We start from the raw sequence: 25774 nt of genomic DNA, 5'->3' as shown, positions 1-25774 counted from the left end.
CCTGCCACTACACAGGGATCTTCCCAATTCACCTGCTGCTCGTTTGCCACCACTCCAGCCTGTTTGACTAAGCCCACCGTGCCAAAGAGTAACAGCAGAGGCCCTGTGGCAGCAGGAATGGAACCAACACGCCGCCATTAAAAGCCACCTCCTCATCACATCCCACACCCTGCCCACCCAGCTTCAATTTGCCACAACCAACATTAGGCGCTCCCCAACAGTTTCCACCCTGGCCAAGGCCTTTGTGTTGCAAATCAGCACAAAAATGGGGTCTTGCACGGCACCCCAATCAATGACTCGCATCATTGAAGATGACAAAATTCAGCGGAGGGCTCAGAGAGCGCCAATTAGCCACTGCGAAAGCTATTTCCTGGCTTGGCGATTACTACACACGCTGAATAGAAAAACATCTTTTGCGACCTTTAGTATAATGCATCACAGAACAGGGTGATGGAAAGCTTTTGATAAAGTTGCAATAGAACTATTTTCTTGGTGGGATTTAAAAAAAAACAAAAAAAAAAAAACTTACGAATAAATATCCTGATCAATCGATAACAAATCGTAGGCCATCGCCTGGAGGGTCAGCTCGTGCAGAATTGGTGACACAGCGTCGTAGCCCCGGTCGACTATCAGCAGCTGTGAACGCGACTTTTCAGGACCCTAGGCAAAAGATTGGAGGTTTGAGTGGAAAAGAAATATCAGCACCAACATGAAGGCCTTTTGGCCCACCTTGATTCATCTATCCAAAACAAAATCCCATTCTAGGCAATGACACGGGTTCACAATTGCATTCCATGAATCCTACTGAGCGTCCTTACGGCTTACAGAGAAATGGCATTAGGCTCAAAATTATTGGTTTCAGCAATAACAACAGCAGCAAACCATCACCACAAAATATGTAACCTCTAATAGTCCACTTCTCTGCCAGGGAAATTCAGAAATTGTAAAATTTGGATGAAGTTTACAATTGAAGTGTAGGATCTTTTGGACATTTAGTGTGGGCACTGAGGGTTACCATCACACCCAATTGAAATCCTGCAGGCAGCATTGAGAGAGCAAGTGGGACTCGAGAAACAATTCCCAGAAAGCAGGACTACTTCGAGCAAGACAGATTACACAAGAATTGCTTTGCACTAGGGATTGCTAATTATATGAAATGGAAAAGCAGTCAGAGAAAAATAAAGCCAGTTTTTATTCACGGAGAGCTGAATGGAATTCAAATTGATGTACACTTACAGATTGAGATGGGTTTTGATTTTAAAAATGAAATGCATGTTGTATATTTTTTGAGTCAACATTACATCAGCAAAAGGCTATTTGTGGTAGAATACTGTCCTTGCAGGTTGGAGAAGTGACTGTTTTGCAATGCTCAAAACTTCTAGGTGGAGGGTGCTGTTCCACAGTAAATCATTGATGCAACGTTCAATCTCTACCAAATTAATTTACTCACCTTTACTTCCATTTAAGCTAAATGATTTGGTTGGTGAATCCTAAACCTGGGCACAGTCTCGGGACAAGGGGCTGATCAATTGGCATTGATGTGAGAAATTACTTCACTCAGAACGGTTGGGAACCTTTGGAATTCTTTACCTCAAGAGGGTTGTGGATGCTCCGTTGTTGAATATTTTAAAGGCGGACAGACACATTTTGGGGGGAATCCAGGGATATGAGGAGCCGGGTATAAGAGGGGAGTGGAGGGGGGAAAGAAAAGAGAGAGAGTTCAAGCCCCAAATCAGCCCTGATCGCTTTGCATGCCGGTGCAGGTTCGATCGGCCGTATGGTCTACACCTACTCCAGTTTCTTGTTTTCTGTGCTTCGAATAGGTTAGTGGCCTCAGCAGGCAGGAATCTGCTTTACTGAAATCCAAAAGTTTTTACTTGTATTAATTTGAAATGGAAGCTGAGGAAAACAAAGAATTGTGCGCACTTCTCGAAAGCACCAAAGCGTGACTTTTTCCCCTGTTGTAGGTTGGCAATAAAATATAAAACGTAAAACAATGTGCCAAAATGAACATTTCTACCATAAATGTCTTTACTAGATTGGAAACCACCAGATCCAAGGAATGCAACCTTTGGAAATACCAGAAATTTGTGAAAGGAGACGATAGTGTGTGTAAACTGGATGCTAAATTTAGCAGAGGCGGGCAGTGGAAATAAGTTACAGATGATAATAGATAAAGTAGAAAAGTTATAAAGGTGTAATAGCTGCAATTTATAACACCGATACGATTAACCAGAGTTGTGTAGGTACACAGGTTTTTCCCCCCAGGCATAGATTAGGTCAATATTTACCTCTAGATATACAGCCTTGCTACGTTAACAACATTAAATACCCAACCTACCAAGCGTGTCAAGGCTTTACATCTCTACAAGTCTGAACTGCCTGTTCCATTTCACACTGCAACTCAAACCCACCTTTCCTCAGGTGTAAACCTACACGCTGAACCAAGATTGGTCTAAAATACTTTGTGCTGGTCAAATTTAGAAACTTTCAGTAGAACCCAAATGCAAACAACAATTTTCCTTCCTTTTCTCCACCTGCTATTCGAACACCAGGTGGAGCTATGTGAATGTTTTAAAATGTTCACGTTTAAATAGATTAGTAAATCTGGGAGTTTTTTTGATGAAGGTTTTTAAAAAAAGGTATGACTGCATTAACAATATGCACATGGAAATTAACTAATATAGGAATACACTCCCCACACTTCCTATTTTACTGTCCGCCCCATAAAATCATAGACTTCCTAAAGTGCAGAAGGAGGCCATTTGGCCCATCGAGTCTGCACTGACCCTCTGAGAGAGCACCCACTCCCCACTCTATCCCCATAACTCTACCTAAACTTTTTTTTTGGACACCAAGGGGCAAATTAGCATGGCCATTCTACCTAATCTACATATCTTTGGATTGTGGGAGGAAACCAGAACACCCGGAGGAAACCCACAGAAATACGGGGAGAAAGTGCAAACTTCACAGTCACCGGAGGCTGCAATTAAACCCGGGTCCCCGGCACTGTGAGGCAGCAGTGCGAACCACTCAATGTGGATTTCCTCACTGAAGATGCATTCTGAACATTTACTTTACATGGCACCATTAGGAGTGCTTCAAACAGTAAATGCTACCTGGCTATTTCAAAAAGTAACTGATTACTAGAAAACCCGCTTTGTTTTTATTTGGGGGGGGGGGGGGGGGGGGGCGGGGTAGAGAGAGAGAGAGAGAGAGAGAGAGAGAGAGAGAGAGAGAGAGAGAGAGAGAGAGAGAGAGAGAGAAGAGAAGAGAATGTTGGCTGAGGGATAAATATTGGCCAGGGGACCATGGGGGAACAATTTCACCTGTTTTGCTGTGTATAGTGACACTGCTGTTGCCGTTAGACTGGAGTTGATTGGGAAACGCCCACCCCCAGTTAAATCATATCTCACCGTACACAGACTGCTGAACAAGTAGACTTTGGTTTGCTGTATAATACTGAACACCATTGTCTGTGCGCCCTGCCTCAACTCCCACCCCATCTCCAACTGACTGACACTGCATTTGCTCCCTTACAACCTCTCACTGTAATATCATGGCACACTAGCTTGTTAGGCAGTGGGGAGTCACCTAGCTTCAAAAACACAAGAGTTCCAGCCACCCCATGATTCTGTAATGTCACCAAACACCACAATCGCCTCTGAGGAGTTAGATGGTCAGTACTAAGAATCAATGCAAAGGACCAAAAAAAAATTAAAAGAAATAACACCAGGGTGAGTGAACCACAATATATTTCGTCATACATTACCGATGAAACATTTTTTTAAAAAAATGTTTTGATTCTTTAGGAAATGAACAAAAGGCTCTGATGTAGGTGGACAGGGCTTGGGCTTTAACAGGAGGGGAACAGTGTACGCAACTACTTCCCAACTGGGCCACAGCAGGGAACGCCAGTTTCTCCAAAAAGAGAAGGCAACACACTGACTACATACTCTGCGGAACTGGTTCCTGGGTGAGGCCCAGTTCAGAAAACACTGACACAAACATGCAAACTTACAAGTTATTCTTTCTGGATGTGCGGGAGCAGCAGAGTGCTGAAGGGCTTAGGCCAGTGATAAAGCCAAGCGGCTGAGTGAATGATTGCACGTACGTAGCCACCCATAGTCAGCAGACAATGGCGCCCAGGCGATTGCCCCGAAATACTGTTTTCAGTATTTATCACCAGAAGCCTGCTGAAATCCTCATCATTAACAGGTGTATCATCATTTCTGGATGCAGCAAGGTTGTTATATGATCATCACCATAAAGTTAGGAAAATTTTGGGACAACAGAAATAAAACTACTTAATGTTGTAACACTACCATCTGCTACGAGAGATGCTGGCCAATGCATCTGGAAAGCAAATTCAACTCTTTCTCAACACTATATTCAATCAAACACAACATGCGGATCGGTGATTAACAACCATGGCAGCTATAAAGTTATGAATCCAATTAATTAGCTAGCTACATCCTCACTAACTCTTCCTGTTACATAACATTGAGCTAAATACATAAACATTCGAGCAACAGCCAATACATGGCCATTTATGAGATACTTTCTTCTGTGCCTGGGGTATAGAATAAATTACAACCAGTACTCGGTTGGTTTTGGACAGAGTTGCTCGATTATGCGTTCTGATTCAGGGAGCAGTTTCGGTAGAGTTCAACGTTATTTTTTGAACTCTGAACACTACATGATTTTAATGTCTTTACATCTCATTTAACTGTTGTCACATAAGTCTCCAGTTGCCGCAGGGGTCGAAGCTTCAAACAAAGACTTGAGCAAATAATCTAGGGTGGCAGCTCAACGTGCATTGCCGAGAGACAGTGCTGCCTTGTTAGAGGTACCAGCTTTCAGATGAGATGTTGAACTGAGGCCTTTTTTGCCTATTCAAGTGGAGGCAATGTATCTAATGTCACTATTTGATGAAGAGCAAAAAGCTCTCCTCATGTCCTGGCCAACATTTATTCTTAACCAATCATTAATACTGACTAACTGGTCATTCATCCCATTTTGGCTTTTGGACTGAGCAAAATAGTTCCGACTCTACTTCAAAATGAATTAATTGATCGTGAAGCTCTTTGGGACACAGCCTAAGGATATGATAGATACTATACAAATGCAAATACTTTTTAATTAATGTTGAACATTTTATTATTGGAGTCAATATGACCTTGTAGAAACATCACCTTTCGCACCCTTCCTGTTTTCTCCCTCAAAGTCTTAAATGTCTACTCTGACTCAGGGAGTTAAAAAAGATAAATTATGTCTAAGCCTCCACGACATTAGCAGCACATCGTTTTTTTTTTGTTTAAAAAAAAATAAATTTAGAGTACCCAATTCATTTTTTTCCAATTAAGGGGAAATTTAGCATGGCCAATCCACCTACCCTGCACATCTTTAGGTTGTGGGGGCGAAACCCACGCAAACACGGGGAGGATGTGCAAACTCCACACGGACAGTGACCCAGAGCCGGGATCGAACCTGGGACCTCGGCGCCGTGAGGCAGCAGGGCTAACCCACTGTGCCACCGTGCTGCCCTAGCACATCACGTTTTAAGTAAATGCCTTTTCTTCTATTCAGCCGATAGTCCTTTTTGCACATTCGTCACAGAATGCCCAACTTGAAAGTCCAAAATGGTTGAAGTGCACAGCTGTCAGTTACAGAGGGGATGCTTTGCAAAATGTGCAAGTTGATACCACTTTCATTTAACAAACATGTATAAAGCTATTACCAAGAACGGCTCCTGAATCTTGCTGGACAAAAAAAAAAAAAAAACTCGCACGGTAACATCCACAGAAATAAATGCATGGCTATTTACCCTTGGCTGAAATGTAGTGATTGTTCATATTCTGGAAGAAAAGAACAGGAAACTGGAAATGGACAAGGAAGAAGGAACAGAAGGAAAAAAAGAAAAAGAAAAAACAGTTTAAAAGGAGAAAGAAACACGGCAACACAGACCGATAGAGAGCAGGCCTCATCATGTTCACTTCATAGTCTTTCCAGAGCCTTTCACTTGCACACACACTTGTACATCACCTTGTGTGTAAAATTCAAGTCTACTTTTTAAAAAACTACCAGCTGATTTCCTGAGGTATTGCTCGCGGGTAGTCCAGAGCATGATTGCAATGTTTCGCTGTTCATGTGCTCCAGCATTGATTAATTGCTCGGTCTGGGCCATTCTGGGTAACTGAGACAGACCAGTAATTACAACAATCCGGTCACTACCCTGGTTTTCTTTCTTTCAAGAAAAGATTATTTTCCAGGTGTAACAAAGTTGTAACAAAGTGTTCAATTTACACCCATCGATGTTAAAAAAAAAAGACTAACATTCTCAAAGTTGGGAGTTAAGTCATGTTGGTTCACTATCAAAAAGGCCAATTATTCATCATGTTAGGATTTCGCAGCAACAGCCAAGAATGGATAAAGGAACAAAATCAGAATCATAGAATTTACAGTGCAAAAGGAGGCCATTCGGCCCATCGAGTCTGCACCGGCTCTTTGAAAGAGCACCCTACCCAAGCCCACACATCCACCCTATCCCCATAGCCCAGTAACCCCACCCAACACTAAGGGCAATTTTAGACACTAAGGGCAATTTAACATAGCCAATCCACCTAACCTGTACATCTTTGGACTGTGGGAGGAAACCGGAGCACCCGGAGGAAACCCACGCTCACACGGGGAGAACGTGCAGACTCTGCACAGACAGTGACCCAAGCCGGGAATCGAACCTGGGACCCTGGAGCTGTGAAGCAATTGTGCTAACCACCATGCTACCGTGCTGCCCTCAGTCAAGTAAATTTTCAGGAAGACCCAAATCTTAAGGAAGGGGGAAAGACCACAAGACCATAAAGACATAGGAGCAGAATTAGGCTACTCGGCCCATCAGGTCTGCTCCGCCATTCAATCATGGTTGATATTTTCTCATCCCCATTCTCCTGCCTTCTCCCCCTGATCCCCTTATTAATCAAGAACCTATCTATCTCTGTCTTAAAGAACAAAACCAATTCCTCCAATCCACTGGAGAGTGCCGACTCTTGTTGGGTAACGGTTTGCAGGTTGACAGACCTCTGCTAAGTGGCCATTCTTCACCTGGCAACCAAGATACTGGAGTATTGGCAGACTACTCAACCTCAGAGGGCATCACATAAGAATCCCAGAATTCAATCCTGTTAGCACGGTGATATCCATCCGTTTTGAACATGTATTGCTGGAAAGCAAGTTATTATTAGCAAGAGCCTTGGCTGCTTTTCCACTTCCTGGGTTTGGAGGGCAGCAGAAGGGAAGATCGGGGGCCCCCAAGGGGTTCCCAAAACTAGACATTTTGAGGAGCACAGGGTAAGCGGAGGAGGGAATGTATACTTTGAGGTATAAGATATTTAATTATTTTTATTCTGCCTTGCCCTCCTGATATAGGTATTCGATTTCTGGGAAGTGTTTAATTGCAACTATCAGAAAGTGGTTGTAGGTTACATCTCATGGACAGTGGACACGGCAATGATCATTTGTGGCAAATGCAAGTCAGTAAAGCCAGCGTAACCTGGCATAGGGTCAAAGGTGTACAATTTAGTACGACAGCTTTGCACGGATCTATTTAATCATTTTAAAATTTGGTTTAGAAAAGAATTGCAAACTACAGCTGTATCTGATGGAAAACCTCTTGGCTCAGAGCAACCGCTGAATCTGCATCGGTGACAAGAGTACGGAATTTAGAATCACAGCCAAAAGCAGAAATTGCAATTTCTTTTTTTTTTGTTGAAAATTTTTCAACAAATTTTCAACAAACCACCCCCCCCCCCCCAAACAAGAAAAAGAAACAAAAACACAACAAGCAGAAACTATACATTAGATTTCCCCAAATACAATAACCCCCCATGTAACAGTAGAAAACACAAATAGGGAAACCCCCCACTTTAACCCAAACGCCACCCTAAAAGAAACCCCTCCTCCCTCCCCTCCGCCCCTGGGCTGCTGCTGCTGCTGACCACCGCCTGACGCTCTGCGAGATAGTACCCTCGCAAGGCAAACTTTATCCTCTCCAGCTTGATGAACCCTGCCATGTAATTGATCCAAGCTTCCACACTAGGGGGCTTTGCATCTTTCCACAGTAACAAAATCCTCCACCGGGCTACCAGGGACGCAAAGGCCAGAATACCGGCCTCTTTCGCCTCCTGCACTCCCGGCTCGTCCGATACCCCAAATAGTGCTAATCCCCAGCTCGGCTTAACCCGGGCGTTCACCACCTTGGACATAGTTCCCTCAAAACCGCTCCAGCACCCATCCAGTGCCGGGCACGACCAGAACATATGGACGTGATTTGCTGGGCTCCCCGAGCACCTCCCACATCTGTCCTCCACCCCAAAGACCCTATTCAACCTCGCCCCCGTCATATGCGCTGTGAATAACTTTAAACTGTATTAGGCTGAGCCTGGCGCAAGAGGAGGAAGACTTAACCCTACTCAGGGCACCAGCCCACAGGCCCTCATCTATCTCCTCCCCAAGCTCCTCCTCCCACTTGCCCTTTAACTTCTGCCTCCCGGGTGCCAGGGCCAGGGATGTCTCGGATTGTGTCTTCAGGATCCTTAAGGGGGAGGGTGAGCAGCCAGAAGTTGTGGTGCACATTGGTACCAACGACATAGGTAGGAAAAGGGGTGTGGAGGTAATAAACAAGTTTAGGGAGTTAGGCTGGAAGTTGAAAGCCAGGACAGACAGAGTTGTCATCTCTGGTTTGTTGCCGGTGCCACGTGATAGCGAGGCTAGGAATAGGGAGAGAGTGCAGTTGAACACGTGGCTGCAGGAATGGTGTAGGAGGGAGGGCTTCAGGTATTTGGATAATTGGAGCGCATTCTGGGGAAGGTGGGACCTGTACAAGCAGGACGGGTTGCATCTGAACCAGAGGAGCACCAATATCCTGGGAGGGAGGTTTTCTAGTACTCTTCGGGAGGGTTTAAACTAATTTGGCAGGGGAATGGGAACCGGATTTGTAGTCCAGCAACTAAGGTAGCCGATATTCAGGACGCCAAAGCATGTAATGAGGCAGTGGGGAAGGGAACACTGACAAAGGAGAGTATTTGCAGGCACGGAGATGGGTTGAAGTGTGTATACTTCAACGCAAGAAGCATCAGGAATAAGGTGGGTGAACTTAAGGCATGGATCGGTACTTGGGACTACGATGTGGTGGCCATCACGGAAACTTGGATAGAAGAGGGGCAGAAATGGTTGTTGGAGGTCCCTGGTTATAGATGTTTCAATAAGATTCGGGAGGGTGGTAAAAGAGGTGGGGGGGTGGCATTATTAATTAGAGATAGTATAACAGCTGCAGAAAGGCAGTTCGAGGAGTATCACCCTATTGAGGTAGTATGGGTTGAAGTCAGAAATAGGAAAGGAGCAGTCACCTTGTTAGGAGTTTTCTATAGGCCCCCCAATAGTAACAGAGATGTGGAGGAACAGATTGGGAAACAGATTTTGGAAAGGTGCAGAAGTCATAGGGTAGTAGTCATGGGCGACTTTAACTTCCCAAATATTGAGTGGAAACTCTTTAGATCAAATAGTTTGGATGGGGTGGTGTTTGTGCAGTGTGTCCAGGAAGCTTTTCTAACACAGTATGTAGATTGTCCGACCAGAGGAGGGGCAATATTGGATTTAGTACTAGGTAATGAACCAGGGCAAGTGATAGATTTGTTAGTGGGGGAGCATTTTGGAGATGGTGACCACAATACTGTGACTTTCACTTTAGTAATGGAGAGGGATAGGTACGTGCAACAGAGCAAGGTTTACAATTGGGGGAAGGGTAAATACGATGTTGTCAGACAAGAATTGAAGTGCATAAGTTGGGAACATAAGCTGGCAGGGAAGGACACAAGTGAAATGTGGAACTTGTTCAAGGAACAGGTGCTACGTGTCCTTGATATGTATGTCCCTGTCAGGCAGGGAAGAGATGGTCGAGTGAGGGAACCATGGTTGACAAGAGAGGTTGAATGTCTTGTTAAGAGGAAAAAGGTGACTTACGTAAGGCTGAGGAAACAAGGTTCAGACAGGGCATTGGAGGGATACAAGATAGCCAGGAGGGAACTGAAGAAAGGGATTAGGAGAGCTAAGAGAGGGCATGAACAATCTTTGGCGGGTAGGATCAAGGAAAACCCCAAGGCCTTTTACACATATGTGAGAAATATGAGAATGACTAGAGCGAGGGTAGGTCCGATCAAGGACAGTAGCGGGAAATTGTGTATTGAGTCTGAAGAGATAGGAGAGGTCTTGAACGAGTACTTTTCTTCTGTATTTACAAATGAGAGGGGCGATATTGTTGGAGAGGACAGTGTGAAACAGATTGGTAAGCTCGAGGAAATACTTGTTAGGAAGGAAGATGTGTTGGGCATTTTGAAAAACTTGAGGATAGACAAGTCCCCCGGGCCTGACGGGATATATCCAAGGATTCTATGGGAAGCAAGAGATGAAATTGCAGAGCTGTTGGCAATTATCTTTTCGTCCTCACTGTCAACAGGGGTGGTACCAGGTGATTGGAGAGTGGCGAATGTCGTGCCCCTGTTCAAAAAAGAAACTAGGGATAACCCTGGGAATTACAGGCCAGTTAGTCTTACTTCGGTGGTAGGCAAAGTAATGGAAAGGGTACTGAAGGATAGGATTTCTGAGCATCTGGAAAGACACTGCTTGATTAGGGATAGTCAGCACAGATTTGTGAGGGGTAGGTCTTGCCTTACAAGTCTTATTGAATTCTTTGAGGAGGTGACCAAGCATGTGGATGAAGGTAAAGCAGTGGATGTAGTGTACATGGATTTTAGTAAGGCATTTGATAAAGTTCCCCATGGTAGGCTTATGCAGAAAGTAAGGAGGCATGGGATAGTGGGAAATTTGGCCAGTTGGATAACGAACTGGCTAACCGATAGAAGTCAGAGAGTGGTGGTGGATGGCAAATATTCAGCCTGGATCCCAATTACCAGTGGCGTACCGCAGGGATCAGTTCTGGGTCCTCTGCTGTTTGTGATTTTCATTAATGACTTGGATGAGGGAGTTGAAGGGTGGGTCAGTAAATTTACAGACGATACGAAGATTGGTGGAATTGTGGATAGTAAGGAGGGCTGTTGTCGGCTGCAAAGAGACATAGATAGGATGCAGAGCTGGGCTGAGAAGTGGCAGATGGAGTTTAACCCTGAAAAGTGTGAGGTTGTCCATTTTGGAAGGACAAATATGAATGCGGAATACAGGGTTAACGGTAGAGTTCTTGGCAATGTGGAGGAGCAGAGAGATCTTGGGGTCTATGTTCATACATCTTTGAAAGTTGCCACTCAAGTGGATAGAGCTGTGAAGAAGGCCTATGGTGTGCTCGCGTTCATTAACAGAGGGATTGAATTTAAGAGCCGTGAGGTGATGATGCAGCTGTACAAAACTTTGGTAAGGCCACATTTGGAGTACTGTGTACAGTTCTGGTCGCCTCATTTTAGGAAGGATGTGGAAGCTCTGGAAAAGGTGCAAAGAAGATTTACCAGGATGTTGCCTGGAATGGAGAGTAGGTTTTACGAGGAAAGGTTGAGGGTGCTAGGCCTTTTCTCATTAGAGCGGAGAAGGATGAGGGGCGACTTGATAGAGGTTTATAAGATGATCAGGGGAATAGATAGAGTAGACAATCAGAGACTTTTTCCCCGGGTGGAAGAAACCATTACAAGGGGACATAAATTTAAGGTGAAAGGTGGAAGATATAGGAGGGATATCAGAGGTAGGTTCTTTACCCAGAGAGTAGTGGGGGCATGGAATGCACTGCCTGTGGAAGTAGTTGAGTCGGAAACATTAGGGACCTTCAAGCAGCTATTGGATAGGTACATGGATTACGGTAAAATGATATAGTGTAGATTTATTTGTTCTTAAAGGCAGCACGGTAGCATTGTGGATAGCACAATTGCTTCACAGCTCCATGGTCCCAGGTTCGATTCCGGCTTGGGTCATTGTCTGTGCGGAGTCTGCACGTCCTCCCCGTGTCTGCGTGGGTTTCCTCCGGGTGCTCCGGTTTCCTCCCACAGTCCAAAGGTGTGCGGGTTAGGTGAATTGGCCAATGATAAATTGCCCTTAAATGTCCAAATTGCCCTTGGTGTTGGGTGGAGGTGTTGAGTTTGGGTAGGGTGCTCTTTCCAAGAGCCGGTGCAGACTCAAAGGGCCGAATGGCCTCCTTCTGCACTGTAAATTCAATGATAATCTATGATTAATCTAGGACAAAGGTTCGGCACAACATCGTGGGCCGAAGGGCCTGTTCTGTGCTGTATTTTCTATGTTCTATACCGAGGCCTCCTCCGCTTCCTGCAGCTCCTGGTAAATCGCCGAAACCTTACCTTCTCCAACCCAGACACCCAAAATCACCCTGTCCTGAATCCCATGTGCCGGAAGCAGCGGGAATTCCCTCACCTGCAGCCTCATAAACGCCCTCACTTTCATGTACCTGAAAGTACCGGGGGTAGCCCAAACTACTCCTCCAGCGCCCCTAGGCTCGCAAACGCCCCATCGATAAACAGGTCTCCCATTCTTCTGATCCCTGCCCGATGCCAGCTCCGAAACCCCCCATCCATCCTTCCTGGGACAAACCGATGATTCTCCCGAATCGGGGACCAAACCGAGGCTCCCACCTCGCCCCTATTTCGCCCCCACTACCCCCAGATCCTCAGCGTCGCCGCCACCACCAGACTCGTGGTGTACCTTGTCGACGAGAGCGGCAGCGGTGCCGTCACCAGCGCCCTCAGGCTCGTGCCCACACAGGACGCCACCTCTAGCCTCTTCCACTCCACGCCACCCCCTCTTCCTCCATTACCCACTTACGGATCATCGCCACATCGGCTGCCCAATAATAGCCACATAGATTCGGCAACGCCAGCCCCACCCTGTCCCTGCTACGCTCCAGAAACACCCTCTTCACCCTCGGGGTCTTATTTGCCCACACAAATCCCATGATACTCCTGCTTACCCGTTTGAAAAAGGCCTTTGTGTTCCCAAAATGGGAAGGCACTGGAACACAAAGAGAAACCTCGGAAGGACCGTCATTTTGATCGACTGCACCCTACCCACTAGTGAGAGTGGCAGTATATCCCATCTTTTAAAATCCTTCTCCATCTGCTCCACCAACCGTGTCAAATTAAGCTTATGCAGGGCCCCCCAACTCCTAGCCGCTTGGATCCCCACGTACCAAAAGCTCCTTCCCGCCCTCTTCAGTGGTAGCTCGTCTATCCCCCTTCCCTGGTCCCCTGAATGCACCACAAAGAGAGCTCACTCTTCCCTACATTGAGTTTATACCCCGAAAAGTCCCCAAACTCCCGAAGGATCCGCATGACCTCCGCCATCCCCACCACTGGATCCGCAACATACAACAACAGGTCATCGGCATACAACGACATCCGGTGTTCCTATCCCCCCCCCCCCGAACCAATCCCCTCCATTTCCTGGACTCCCTCAGTGCCATGGCCAGCGGCTCAATTGCCAGTGCAAACAGCAAGGGGGATAAGGGACACCCCTGCCTCATCCCCCGGTACAGCCGAAAGTACTCCGACCTCCGCCGGTTCGTAGCCAAGAAATTGCAATTTCTTTCACGTTCTGAGTCAATGGCTTTATACTGCTAGCTCACCTTCTACAGTGTGAAAATACAGTGGGTCTCTCCGTTAAAGTTATTAATACACCTCGTTTGTGTCCCTGGTAGCCCGGCGGAGGATTTTGCTATTATGGAAAGATGCAAAGCCCCCTAGTGTGGAAGCTTGGATCAATGACATGGCAGGGTTCATCAAGCTGGAGAGGATAAAGTTTGCCTTGTGAGGGTCTGTGCAGGGGTTCCTCAGGCAACCGTTCCTAGACTATCTCGCGGAGCGTTAGGAGGAGGTCAGCAGCAGCAGCCCAGGGCCGGGGGGGGTTCCCCTATTGGTGTTTTTAAATGTCATATGGGGGGTTATTGTATATGAGGGAAATCCAATGTATAATTTTTGATTGTGTTCTTGTCTCTTTCTTTCTGTTGGGGGGGCGGGGAGAGGGTTTGTTGAGAATCTGTTGAAAAATGTGAATAAATATATTTTTTTAAAAACAAATTAATACCCCTCGTGACTCTTCCCCTTTTCCTCTACCATCAGTCCCACTACTTAAAACAGCAGCAATGAGGCATCTCCCAACCACAAACTCATGCTTCGGTACACAGAGCTTTTAAAGCAGTTTTAAGTAGTACTTTAGAAAGAAAATTATACCCGGATCCCAAGAGGATTTAACTTATCACCAACTTTAAAAGCTAACCATGTCCCAAAAAAATGGTAGCATCCCACAGATATTAGTGCAAGGGCTATTCAAGTACCAGGTCTTGCCTTGAAGACCGATTTTCAAGTATTCCTTTAAACGTGATAATGTTGTTGGTCAGCCAGGAATTCTCTCCCCCCCCCCCCCCCCCAACCCACAGTGTTGTTAATTTCACAAATGATTTCAGCAGAATGACTGAAGTTAAAAAGTGACCAAGTGGATAAATGACAGAGTAAAATAAGTCAGTGATGATATTACTCACCTCCCCCATACTGGGATTATCAGCCTTGTATGCATTCAGCTTGTCATGAATTAGATTTGCCAATGTTGAATTGAGTTCTGGGCCCCTAGAAACACAACATTGTAAAATTAACACCTCAAATTATATGCATTGTCTCATTTTAGGACTAAGTGGCTGTGTTTGTGGGGGGAGGGGTTTAACATCAGGCGCAAACCCTTCGTAGTTAACCTAAGATCAAGAGTACTTTTAGCACACAAACAAAAAGTGTTAAACGTCAATATTAAATTCTCAAAACTTTAATTTGTGAGGTAACTGTTTCAATTTCTGGTGCATTCCGTAAGGAAATCATTCCCGAGAAATTGTTTTAACGTGTAGTGTCAGCGAATACTCGGGTCAAACAGTGTAGAGTTTTCTCTCCCGTTTCCAAGCTTTAGTGCACATCTCTTTCCCCCATTTACTGCATTAGTGCAAGCTCCCTGGACAACTCCCTGCGCACGATATATTGCCGATTCATACGGAGAGCTTGTGTGCTGTGCGCTTGCAGCCACTAGAAGGCAGCGAACAACCACCCAAACTCCATTCCCAACAGGCCTTGGAGGAGAGTGTCCCAACATTAGTCTGCTGAAGGCTCCTATAAAAGGGAATTACATAATCCACTGCACTGACAAGCCCTTCAAATTACAGTCTGCAATTGAAAAGGTAGAGTATTCTGAAGAGAATCTGCTGTATTTATACTTCATGGTGCGTGCTTTGTTGAGATTCCGAAGCTCGAGAGGAGAGAGAGTGCAACTACCACTTTTGCGTTTACGTAACAGCTAATGCCTGGAAAAAGCATTTCGCAGAACATGAAGAAAAAGCACAGAGCCAAAGAGATTAGATCGGGGGACCAAGGGTTTAAAAAACACTTTACAAAGGATAAGCGCAGTGGAGAGACGGAGGGAATTTCAGAGTGGCGCAATTGCATAAGGGGATGAGAGTTGCAATGTTGGAGGCTGGAAGAGACAAGGCTATCAAAGGATTTTAAGATAAGAAGAGTTTGCCATTGGAAGACCAGAAACCAATATAGGCCAACAAGAATGGTGCGAGAACAATGTGGGATAGGATACGAGTCGTATAACTTCAGATGCTTTATTGGCCTGAATTGGACCAGGTTTCTCCAACTTCAGCTGAAAGAGGAAGGAAACAACTTCTAACCACTTCTTCTACATTAGAGAAACCACCTCCTCTGGCTCCACACATCAACTGCTGAGCCCCTCATTCATAGCTTTTAATCACCCTCAGCTCAACCACTCCAATGCTTTTTGTCGGTATCGATCAGTAGAACTTCAGAGGAGTTGCAATTCAGAGAGGTAGGACAGTGAGAAGCCAATCAGAAGGCATTCCTTCATTAGTTTCACCATTAAATTACAGCATGGCCAATGAGCATCTCAATTCCATCTATACCCTGGTTCAATGCAAACCCCAGGTTTTTTTTGGGGGGGGGGGGGGGGGGGGGGGGAAGAGAAAGAGTGGAGAGAAGAGTCCAGATTTTCATCGCCCTCGGCCCGTCACGTGGGTACGTCAATAAGGAAAAACCCGTACATAGATCTCAATGTGAATTATGAACAGACTTACTTTCTATATCTCACAGCTGGATACTCCTTCAGTGTTTCACATAGCGTTGCTATCTGTTCAGCCAGGTCCTCCAGCATGGTACTATTGCCATTTTCAGTGAGAGTGCTGAAGAAGTGATGGAATGATTCTGCCGAATCCAGGGAGAACACCTTGTGGAGATCGCACACACATACACACAGTGTCACTGGATGCCAGCATTGGGCACAAAGACTATATCACAGGCAAGTACAATGTGAAATAATTATTTTGCTCAAAAAAATCTGAAACAATGAAGATGCACTTTTGACAGAACACAAATTAAAGGTTTTATTAAATTAAAATTTAAAGCAAATAATATATGCATCCGGCCCATCGAGTCTGCACCAACCCTCCGAAAGGGCACCCTCCTCTAGGCCCTCTCCCCTGCCCTATCCCTGTAACCCCTCCATCAGCCACTATGAAATTCTTTCTCGTCGCTCCATGTCAAACAACTTTAATAAGCAGGTTGCCCTAGAAGGCAGCAATGTTTGTGGAGCTGCCAGGAATCTGTAAACAATTAGTCCCGAAACAGCAGGGAGAGCCTTTTGGTCTTAAGAACACGGTTTATTTTATAGACTATTGAACGTGGGTTAGGAAATTTTCTAACTCCTTTTAAAGTTAATTAGCACAATTCTGACCATTTTTAAGCTTTGCAACAGAAGAACTGTAAAGGCATGACAGATTTTCTTTTCATTCACCTTGATTTGTATCAATAATACAGTAAAATTACTCACTTGGGATTCAAGAGGAAGAAACGACGCGTGGATTTCTTTGAGCGTTTTGACGACTTTTGTGCACCGTGATCTTCCAAGCTCGGTGAACTGTTTCTCTGGGCAGGCTGAGGAGAGCAAGGGTTGGGATTGATTGATGCCCAGGCATACCCTTTCTTATGGTAGATAATCTGTCTTCATAATAACTAACTTACAAGTAAGGATACATGGACAGTTACAGAGAGCTTGCAAGGATGCTGCAACTGCTACTGAACTATTAAATATGAAAAATATATAAATTATGGACATCATACTTATTCAAGGTTTCATTTTGTTATACCTTGAAATAAAATCTGCCTTTTAGGCATCTCTCTTATTTCTCTCTGCAACCCACTCTATCCCACAGGCGGAGTACCTCTTGAGCTATGAACAATCGCAGGGTGAGGCTAATGTAGAGATCTAATTAGAGGCATACAGCAGTTACAACTTTATACCAGGAGTTAAGAAAATATTTGGTTAATCATTCCTGGATGTTTCCTGTTGAGAATGAAAAATCTGTGGGAAACCGAGTACTGCAACTACCTTGTGGCATAGGATATAGCGTCAAAAGGTACAATTACCTTAAATGTCACCCCCCCAATCCCAATATCCAAGCTACCAGTATAGAGGAGGACGACAATACTTGCAAGTATCCAAGGAGAGCCAAGGGACGGGGGAAGAAAAGCAAAGGGATGAGATGCCATTTTCACAATGTGTACAGACTTAACACAAGTTAATCTGACTGGAGAACTTCGCATTTGGATGATGACCTGGGCCAAACAGCTACTGTAATGGGAAAATGTCAAAACAGCCCCCCACTGAATACTATACGTGAAGTTCACCATATAAAGAATATAGTTTATATTATAATTGGGCAGCATGGTGGCAGCTGGGCGGCACAGTGGTTAGCACTGCTACCTCAGCACCAGGGATCCTGGTTCAATTCCGGCCTGGAGTGCGGAGTTTGCACGTTCTTCCCTCGTGTCTGCGTGGGTTTCCTCTGGGTGCTCCCGTTTCCTCCCACAGACCAAAGATGTGCAGGCTAGGTTATGGGGGTAGGGCGGGGTGGATCTTGGTAGAGAGCTCTTTCAGAGGGTCAGTGCACTCGCTGGGCCAAATGGCCTCCCTTCTGCACTTTAGGAGTTCTATGGATTCTTTGCAGTCCACCCAGGAGACTGTCCAGCTTTACAGGTAGCAGTACCGCACTAGGAGCCATCTACTCTAATCTCATATGCTGTACCATGACGGCATATACTTTTCAAATTCTTATCCAATTCCCTTACACATGTTAGTTGCTGCCTCAACAGGCACTTGTAGGAGGCTTTCTAATTTCCAATAACCCTATACAATAAATTAAACTACATGTTTCCTGGATCGCAAGTGGAAGTATTGAAAACATATAAAGCCCTTCAAATGCTCATCCAAAAAGGGTCCAAACCAGATATAAACAAATGCAGCATTTGGAATGGCACGGATTGCCCCAATCCTACAGCATCAATTTCTCAGTTGCTATTTGTTCGTTTTTTGAGATTGGGGAAGGGAGCAAAACAAATGAACACTTACTATCAATGAAGAATACGTGGGCTGCCTTGTACATGAACATCGGTGTGTCTTTGAAGTCGTTAATCAGGGCTTGCACCGACTGGGGTGGGGGAAAAAAAAAAAGAAGAGAATTATCACTTTGGATAAAAAGAAACCAAAAATACACATGCATACTTTGCTCACATTGTAACTTACAACTCCCTTAGATGCAATGAGCAACCACTCCATTGTTGAATGAGAAGCAGGAGGGAGGTATCGCTTAATGCTTATTGTATTAGACTAGTAACCCAGAGATAGAGTGTTCAAATCCCAATCGAGACCCGAAATGGAAATCAATAAATCTGGTAATTGTTTGGATTGGGGGCTCACTTGTAGACTGTTAACACATTTACAATTCTGGCAAGTTTCTTTCTGGAGGGCAAAAACTATTCCAAACCATTGAAATGTCAAAATCGACCCTTTCTTGGGCAGCACGGTAGCCTTGTGGATAGCACAATTGCTTCACAGCTCCAGGGTCCCAGGTTCGATTCCAGCTTGGGTCACTGTCTGTGCGGAGTCTGCACATCCTCCCCGTGTGTGCGAGGGTTTCCTCCGGGTGCTCCGGTTTCCTCCCACAGTCCAAAGATGTGCAGGTTAGGTGGATTGGACATGATAAATTGCCCTTAGTGTCCAAAATTGCCCTTCGTGTTGGGTGGGGTTACTGGGTTATGGGGATAGGGTGGCGGTGTTGACCTTGGGTAGGGTGCTCTTTCCAAGAGCCGGTGCAGACTCGATGGGCCGAATGGCCTCCTTCTGCACTGTAAATTCTATGATTCTTCTGACAGATGCTGACTGTTGTCTATTTCCAGAATTTTATGCTTTAATTTCAATCATCTTTCAATTCACAACCCAAAATATTAAACTAGTCTTTTACTGAACAAGTGTAGACTGACGTGCAGTGTATTTCCACCATTTTATTTCAGATTGCTCTTTTCATCTGTACTGCAAGATAAATGATTTGCCAAATGGCACTGAAATAAAACTGAGTAGGGAGCGTGGGGGAAAGGTGCTGGGAATCCCCAGTGAATCCTGCCTATACCTCACTCCAAACACTTGACGAAATTATTATCCCCATTCAAAAAAAACATTGAGAGACTTTCTGTGGAAGTGGACAGGCGTCCAGTCAGGTTAACCGTTTACAAGGCACTGTTGCATTTCTACCCTGGTAGGGGCGGGTCTTGAGGAGTGTAATGCCCTTTCCCCCTCCCTTTTTATATTTTGTCTAAGAACTGGGTCCCTTCCATCCAACTTGGTCCATGGACAAGACAGTTCCACTGGTGGCAAATCCAGGTACTCAGCAAAAAAAAGTGGATTTTCACTTCAACCAGGACAAGTAAAGTAGCAATTTATATTGCAAAATATTAGCAAAATGTTCAAGCCTCAAAGGCAAAAGTAGACAAAAACAGTGCAAAAAAAAAAAAACTCAGTGGGGAGTTTTTAAACAGTTTCCAGTCAGGATCAGTAAGCAAGATTACTGTACATAATGGGAAAAAATGAACAAGCAGAAGGGGACAACTGCAAAATTACAAGTTAGCCTGGATTTTACCATTAGTGGAAGTGCAAATTCAATAAAGACCACCCACCCAGGCCCTCCAGCCTGACCCAACCAGAGAGGTGCGCGCAATTCACATTGCGATTTGCACTATCCCAATTCATTTTAAGCACTTGAGAATATTGAAACTCTTCTACATGAAGGGGTGCTGCGGAGGCTGGAATTTCTGTCGGCAACAGCATTCATTAACAAAAAACAGGGGCCATCTGGAGACTAAACAATGTTGGAAAACCACATTTGAGGGCCCCACAAGATGCACAGAGACAGATTTTTATTGCCGTCTACCCACAAACAACAAATTTTAACAACTTGAAGCTTAAACAAAAGTAGAAGTAAACATGGGGAATCACGTAGTGTGGATCGATGACTGAAACCCACTTACAGGGCAGGTAACCAAAATATAGAAACCTCTGAATACATGCTCTGAAAAAGCAGACCACCATCAAGTTTCTTTCTGAGGTCTATCAAATGAAAGCTCCAAGACATCAAATAATGCAATCTATATTATTCAGCTTTGATTCCTGTATTGGCGAAATCCCAACATGTCTATAAGCCATACTTCTATGTTCTGTATTTGATCCTACACGTTTACAATTAACCTTCAAACTGGTCATAGATATTTAACCATTGCTTTTCTGAGAAAAATAACTTTTGGGAGAAAGAAATTTTCTGACTGACTGGAAGTGCTTTGGATACTGCAACTTCCAAATACAAGTGGGCTTGAAAACATTTTAAAACCGATCTTGCATTGTATTAAATTTCTGTAATAGTGGAGTTAGTTCCTGACAGGAAGGCCCCACACAGCCAATAGTTCCCTGTTAGCAAATATGCCAGCATTTGTTAAAAGCGGAGTGACTGGCATTTTCTTGTGGGAGAGGATGAGTAGACTGGGTATGCTCACTGGAGTTTAGAAGAATGAGAGGTGGCATTGAGACATGTAGGATTCTCAGGGGGTTTGACAGGGTCCATGCTGAGAGGTTGTTTCCCCTTGTGGGAGAGTATAGGACCAGAGGGCAGAATCTCAGAGTAAGGGGGGCATCCATTTTAGACCGAGAGGAGAATGAATTTCTTCTCTAAAGAAGGTAGTGAATCTGAGGAATTATTTACTTCAGAGGGCTGGAGAGGCTGGGTTGTTAAATATGTTCAAGGCCGAGATACAGATTTTTAAATCAGTGAGAGAATCGAGGGTTATGGGGATAAGGCGGGAAAGTGGATTTAAGGATTATCACATCAGATCAGTCATGAACTAATTGAATGGCAGAGCAGACTTGATGGAACGAATGGCCAACTTCTGCTCCTCCGTCTTATGATCTTTATTGCTCTTTCCAAAAATGTTAAAACGGATTTACTATTTCATAAATACATTGAAAAAGTGTCTTTCAGATAGGAAAACATCTCGAGGCACTTTACAGGAGCACCATCAGGTCAAAACGAACAGTCAAAAGAAATAAGAAGAGGGGATTTCTAAAAGGTAAGGTCAAAGATGGTTTTAAGAGGAGGAGAAAGAGGTAGGGAGGGATGAGATATAGATGGGAACTTCAGTTTTGTTTGAAGAGTGTGGACTTGCTAGTCCTGGGATTACTGGTTTAATTATGTGGCATAGCCACTAACTGCAGTCCGAGGGGGTCTTTCCTCCAGCTGCAACAGAAGGGCTCGCACAGCAACGCATTATTTCCAGTGAAAATGATGAAAATTAACACAGGCTCTGCTATTCAGAGACTACATTTGAAGATCATGTCAATTTTTACAATTAAAATAAACTGCCAGGAGTTTGCTATGGCAATGTGCAGGAGAATCCCAGAATGTGTTGGGATTGCCCCGGACACGTGAATGCCAAACTTTCCCTTCTGAAATTTGGGTTCAAATCCAGCCCAGATAAAAAAGGACCTATGGCATGCCACTCCTCTGGACCCTACTTATTCATAATAATTAAGACAGCACCATAAAATAAACCTCTGCCCATTATTTTCCTACAGCTGTAGTGCCAGTTACTTCCGTTTGTTGTATTTTACTCAGAGCGGATGCAAAGTTATTGGTGGTGATACGGAATTGCTCACACAATATAAATAGGGCAGTTTCCACAGCAGTAGCAACCAACATAAAAGGAACCTCTTGCATTTGAATACCGCAGTTGCAATACAAATCAAACCCAGCATTAGATGCCCCGAATCTGGTTACTGGGAGAAGAGTGTGGTTTTTCTTCCAATTGGGGGGGGTGATGCATTCTTCGGCGATGTAGGAGATTGGCAATTGCAATAGATCGGTTCCACACCCAGTATAAAAATGCAGATTACTGAATGTTATGACAAACACACAACCATGATGAGCCCAGTGGTGATCGGAACAGTGTTTATACTTGCAGCACATGCCTTTTCTGATGGTGTAATCAGATAGATGGCTTCCAAACTGGGGATGGGTTCCCGCCGCTTGTGGATATCTTCAACAACTGCAACAACAACAAAAAAGAGAGAGCAATGTCCTAACAGGATTTCAAGTATTATTGTATGATAATTAACGCTGCAATACACAGGAGACAGATATCCATCTACGCTAAGTATGTGATGCAAGCTTTGAATGCCTTGTACAACCTGGGCCCCAGGCAAGAGGGAGAAAAACAGATCACACTCGCAAACTAGGGATGGACAGGGGCAGCATGGTGGTGCAGTGGGTTAGCCCTGCTGCCTCATGGCGCCGAGGTCCCAGGTTCGATCCCGGCTCTGGGTCACTGTCAGTGTGGAGCTTGCACGTTCCCCCCGTATTTGCGTGGGTTTCGCCCCCACAACCCAATGATGTGCAGGCTAGGTGGGTTGGCCATGCCAAATTGCCCCTTAATTGGAAAAAATTAATTGGGTACTCTAAATTTCAAAAAACTAGATGGATCTTTTCCCCCACAGCAACTTAAAATATTTATTTTGCAAAAAGAGCTGATCCCTGATGCTTTCCTATGCACACAATTCCGTATCACCGCAATGTATACGATTTTTACAGCTTGTGAAAAAATTGAGGGTAAAAGATGAATTACAACTTATCATAATTTTTTGAATCTTGATAAAGCCCTTAAATTGAAACTGCAGTCATCTGCATTGATCTGTTCAAATTTTAATTAAAAAAATCTATCACTTTTATGCTAAACCCTTACACAACACTTCTAAACCTGCAAAAATCCTGCTTTCACCTTTCTCTCTTATTTCCCACTCATTGCTCTCTCTTCTTTACAATTATTGCCAGCGCCACTGGTTCAACAAGATTGCCTCTATAATGAGAAACAAAAATATTTTTCAGGATTTCATTTGATGACATCACCAAAATTGAAAACCAAACATCCCATCTACTACGCACAAAGGCAGGCACAGTGGCTAGCACTGGTTAGCACTGCTGCCTCGTGGCACTGAGGGTCCGGGCTTGGTCCCGGCCCCGTGTCACTGTCCGTGTGGAGTTTGCACGTTCTCCCCGCGTCTGCGTGGGTCTCACCCCCACAACCCAAAGATGTGCAAGGTAGGAGAATTGGCTAGGCTAAATTGCCTGTTAAAGAACTGGATACTCTAAACTTAAAAAGAAAATCTACTACGCACATACATGTTACCTTCCTTATACTCAAATCACATGGGCTGAGCAACAAGCTAGATCTTTATTTTAAACATGGGATTCGAACATTTCTGCTTTACAATTGCTTTGAGTCCACGTGCCACATGAACTCCTTGACAAAGCGATTTTGCTACCCGTTACACTGATGCGAATACTGTTCCTCAAGGCAAACAAAGAAACATTGTGCAGGAGGACAGTGTACCTTTGAATTGAGTTTGTGAAATAAAAATAAATCAATGGCAGAACCATTGGTTGCTTAATTTGTTTAAACAATGATGTTTATGCTGCAAAGCAAAGAGGTGGATAACGAAATGTACCCATTTCCCGTTAAGTCTATGCACCCCCCATGGCTGAATTTGACTTACTGGTTATGCCTTCTGCCATTATGTCTGACATCTTGCAGCAGGAGGACAAGATCTTCATGCTCAAGTGGTCCACAAGCAGCACCTGGGAAAGGGCGAGACAAAGTTACATTGAATTGATTTCCATACTTCTGGAAAAGCCATTAAAAACAAAGGTAGATAGTGTGGATTTAGAAATATTTCTTTTTAAAAGTAATGATTAGGTGATGCCAAATGTGGGTGTTAAAATGTTTTCTATTAGGTTGAAGTGCAGGGCACTGGGATATGGGAATAAGTTGTCAAAAGATAAAGCACATATTGGGAAGCAACAGTGTTTAATAATTTGAGTTTGACGTAGCAATGGAAAATCTCCGATATCGCTGTTTTTATCTTCTGGATGCTGCCCTAGTCCGTAAAGGAGTTCTTTTTAAAATAGGCTTTAAAATACTTTCCTAATTCAACTTTGAAGTAATAGTCTGAGGTTACTGCGCCTACATTGTGTAATATTTTACACTGAAATTCCCCTCCCCCCCCCCCCCCACCCCCTTCCCTACTTAATTTTATTCCTCCTTGTATTATACAGCTTCAAGAATTCCTTTCAAACAAGTTACAATCACTTTCAACAATTCCAGATCATAAGTTTGGTGTGTGAGGAATCATCCACCTACTTTATTCCTCCTACAGTCCTTAACGCATCATGGGTTTTTCCCCCTTTCTACACGGCGTGTATCATCCGCTTTATGGTAATTCTTTTTTTGGCTAAAAAAGCTCACAAGTTCATTAATTTTCCATTTGGTGTTGTTGAACAAACCTCTGGAGTCTTCACTCCTTGCGAGAATGATAATCTGAGGATTCCATGCCCATTCTGGTTGTTGAATCTGCTGGTGCTTGGGTTCAGTGTGGGTGTGTGTATGAATGGGGGGGGGGGGGGGTCCACATCACCTCCTGAGCTTAGAGGCTTCCTTTACCCACACTGATCAGAACACTCTTCAGTTTCAGCAGCATTACTTCAGACATAGAATGCTATTGCTCTAGTAGCATAGTCCTGTGTCTTGCTTTACCTAGCATTGTCTACATTGACTGGGCAAGCCAAGCATGCACATTTGCAAGTCTTTCAGATCACAAAACACTTCAATGGATGAGTGACTTCCATTCTGTCTTTCGATTAAGTGCTTTACATTTGTCGGTTTTGAATTTTATTAGTTTCAATTCTGCCTGGTCGTTCTTGGAATCTTGGGATTCCCAACCCCTCAGCAGTCTCTTGAAATTCAGGATGGCTTGCTCCCACTCTGATCCATGGTCTTCCCCCTCACTTCTAAGAAATGACTTCTGCAGCCATTTCTTTTTCATCCAAGGATTCCTTAAGCTTATGCAGCAGCATCTCATGTACAGCATGCTTTTTGGAAAGTGCAAGTACCATAAATCATTTAAATATTCTGTATGACACACCACTCTGCCCAGCCATTAATTGTAAAAGATTTATCACTGTCCAGACATTCTTACGTGCAAGTCAAAGGAGCAGACATTTTACTTAACAACTTATTCCAATAGCATTTATCGGATTGGAACATTTCCCCCCCTTCCCCGGCTCTGTCACCAAGTGATTGGCGGCTTTACACTTTTAAAAGAACAATTTCAGTTATATTTTACATAATCCCTTATAGTTCAAGCATTGAATTTATCAAAGGATGGCACCACAAGGCTGTCACAGGGAAAGACAACTGCACACCAAGTTTAACAGCTTCAAAATCTGCCCTTTGAACCATTGGAGAAACACAAATACAAAGATGCTACTTGAAGGTAACAATTTTTCTTT

The 25774-nt window shown here is 44.3% G+C and overlaps 1 protein-coding gene across 2 annotated transcripts in view; it reads right to left on the bottom strand.

Moving 5' to 3' along the window:
- The window catches only part of stxbp2 (syntaxin binding protein 2), a 72491-nt gene that overhangs the window by 17518 nt on the left and 29199 nt on the right, over nucleotides 1-25774 (bottom strand). The window contains exons 2-9 of one of the 2 annotated variants that reach the window (XM_072491070.1): nucleotides 23983-24064; nucleotides 23208-23285; nucleotides 22402-22478; nucleotides 18463-18541; nucleotides 16885-16988; nucleotides 16133-16281; nucleotides 14540-14624; nucleotides 530-660 (exon numbers count right to left, since the gene is read on the bottom strand). In XM_072491070.1, the coding sequence (XP_072347171.1) occupies nucleotides 530-660; nucleotides 14540-14624; nucleotides 16133-16281; nucleotides 16885-16988; nucleotides 18463-18502 (509 nt within the window). In that variant the 5' untranslated portion in view covers nucleotides 18503-18541; nucleotides 22402-22478; nucleotides 23208-23285; nucleotides 23983-24064. The remainder of the gene's footprint in view (nucleotides 1-529; nucleotides 661-14539; nucleotides 14625-16132; nucleotides 16282-16884; nucleotides 16989-18462; nucleotides 18542-22401; nucleotides 22479-23207; nucleotides 23286-23982; nucleotides 24065-25774) is intronic. The other variant, XM_072491069.1, reaches the window with a different exon arrangement.

This window comes from Scyliorhinus torazame, chromosome 27 (assembly GCF_047496885.1).
Source record: "Scyliorhinus torazame isolate Kashiwa2021f chromosome 27, sScyTor2.1, whole genome shotgun sequence".
NCBI lineage: Eukaryota > Metazoa > Chordata > Chondrichthyes > Carcharhiniformes > Scyliorhinidae > Scyliorhinus > Scyliorhinus torazame.
This window is presented reverse-complemented; position numbering and strand designations above follow the sequence as displayed.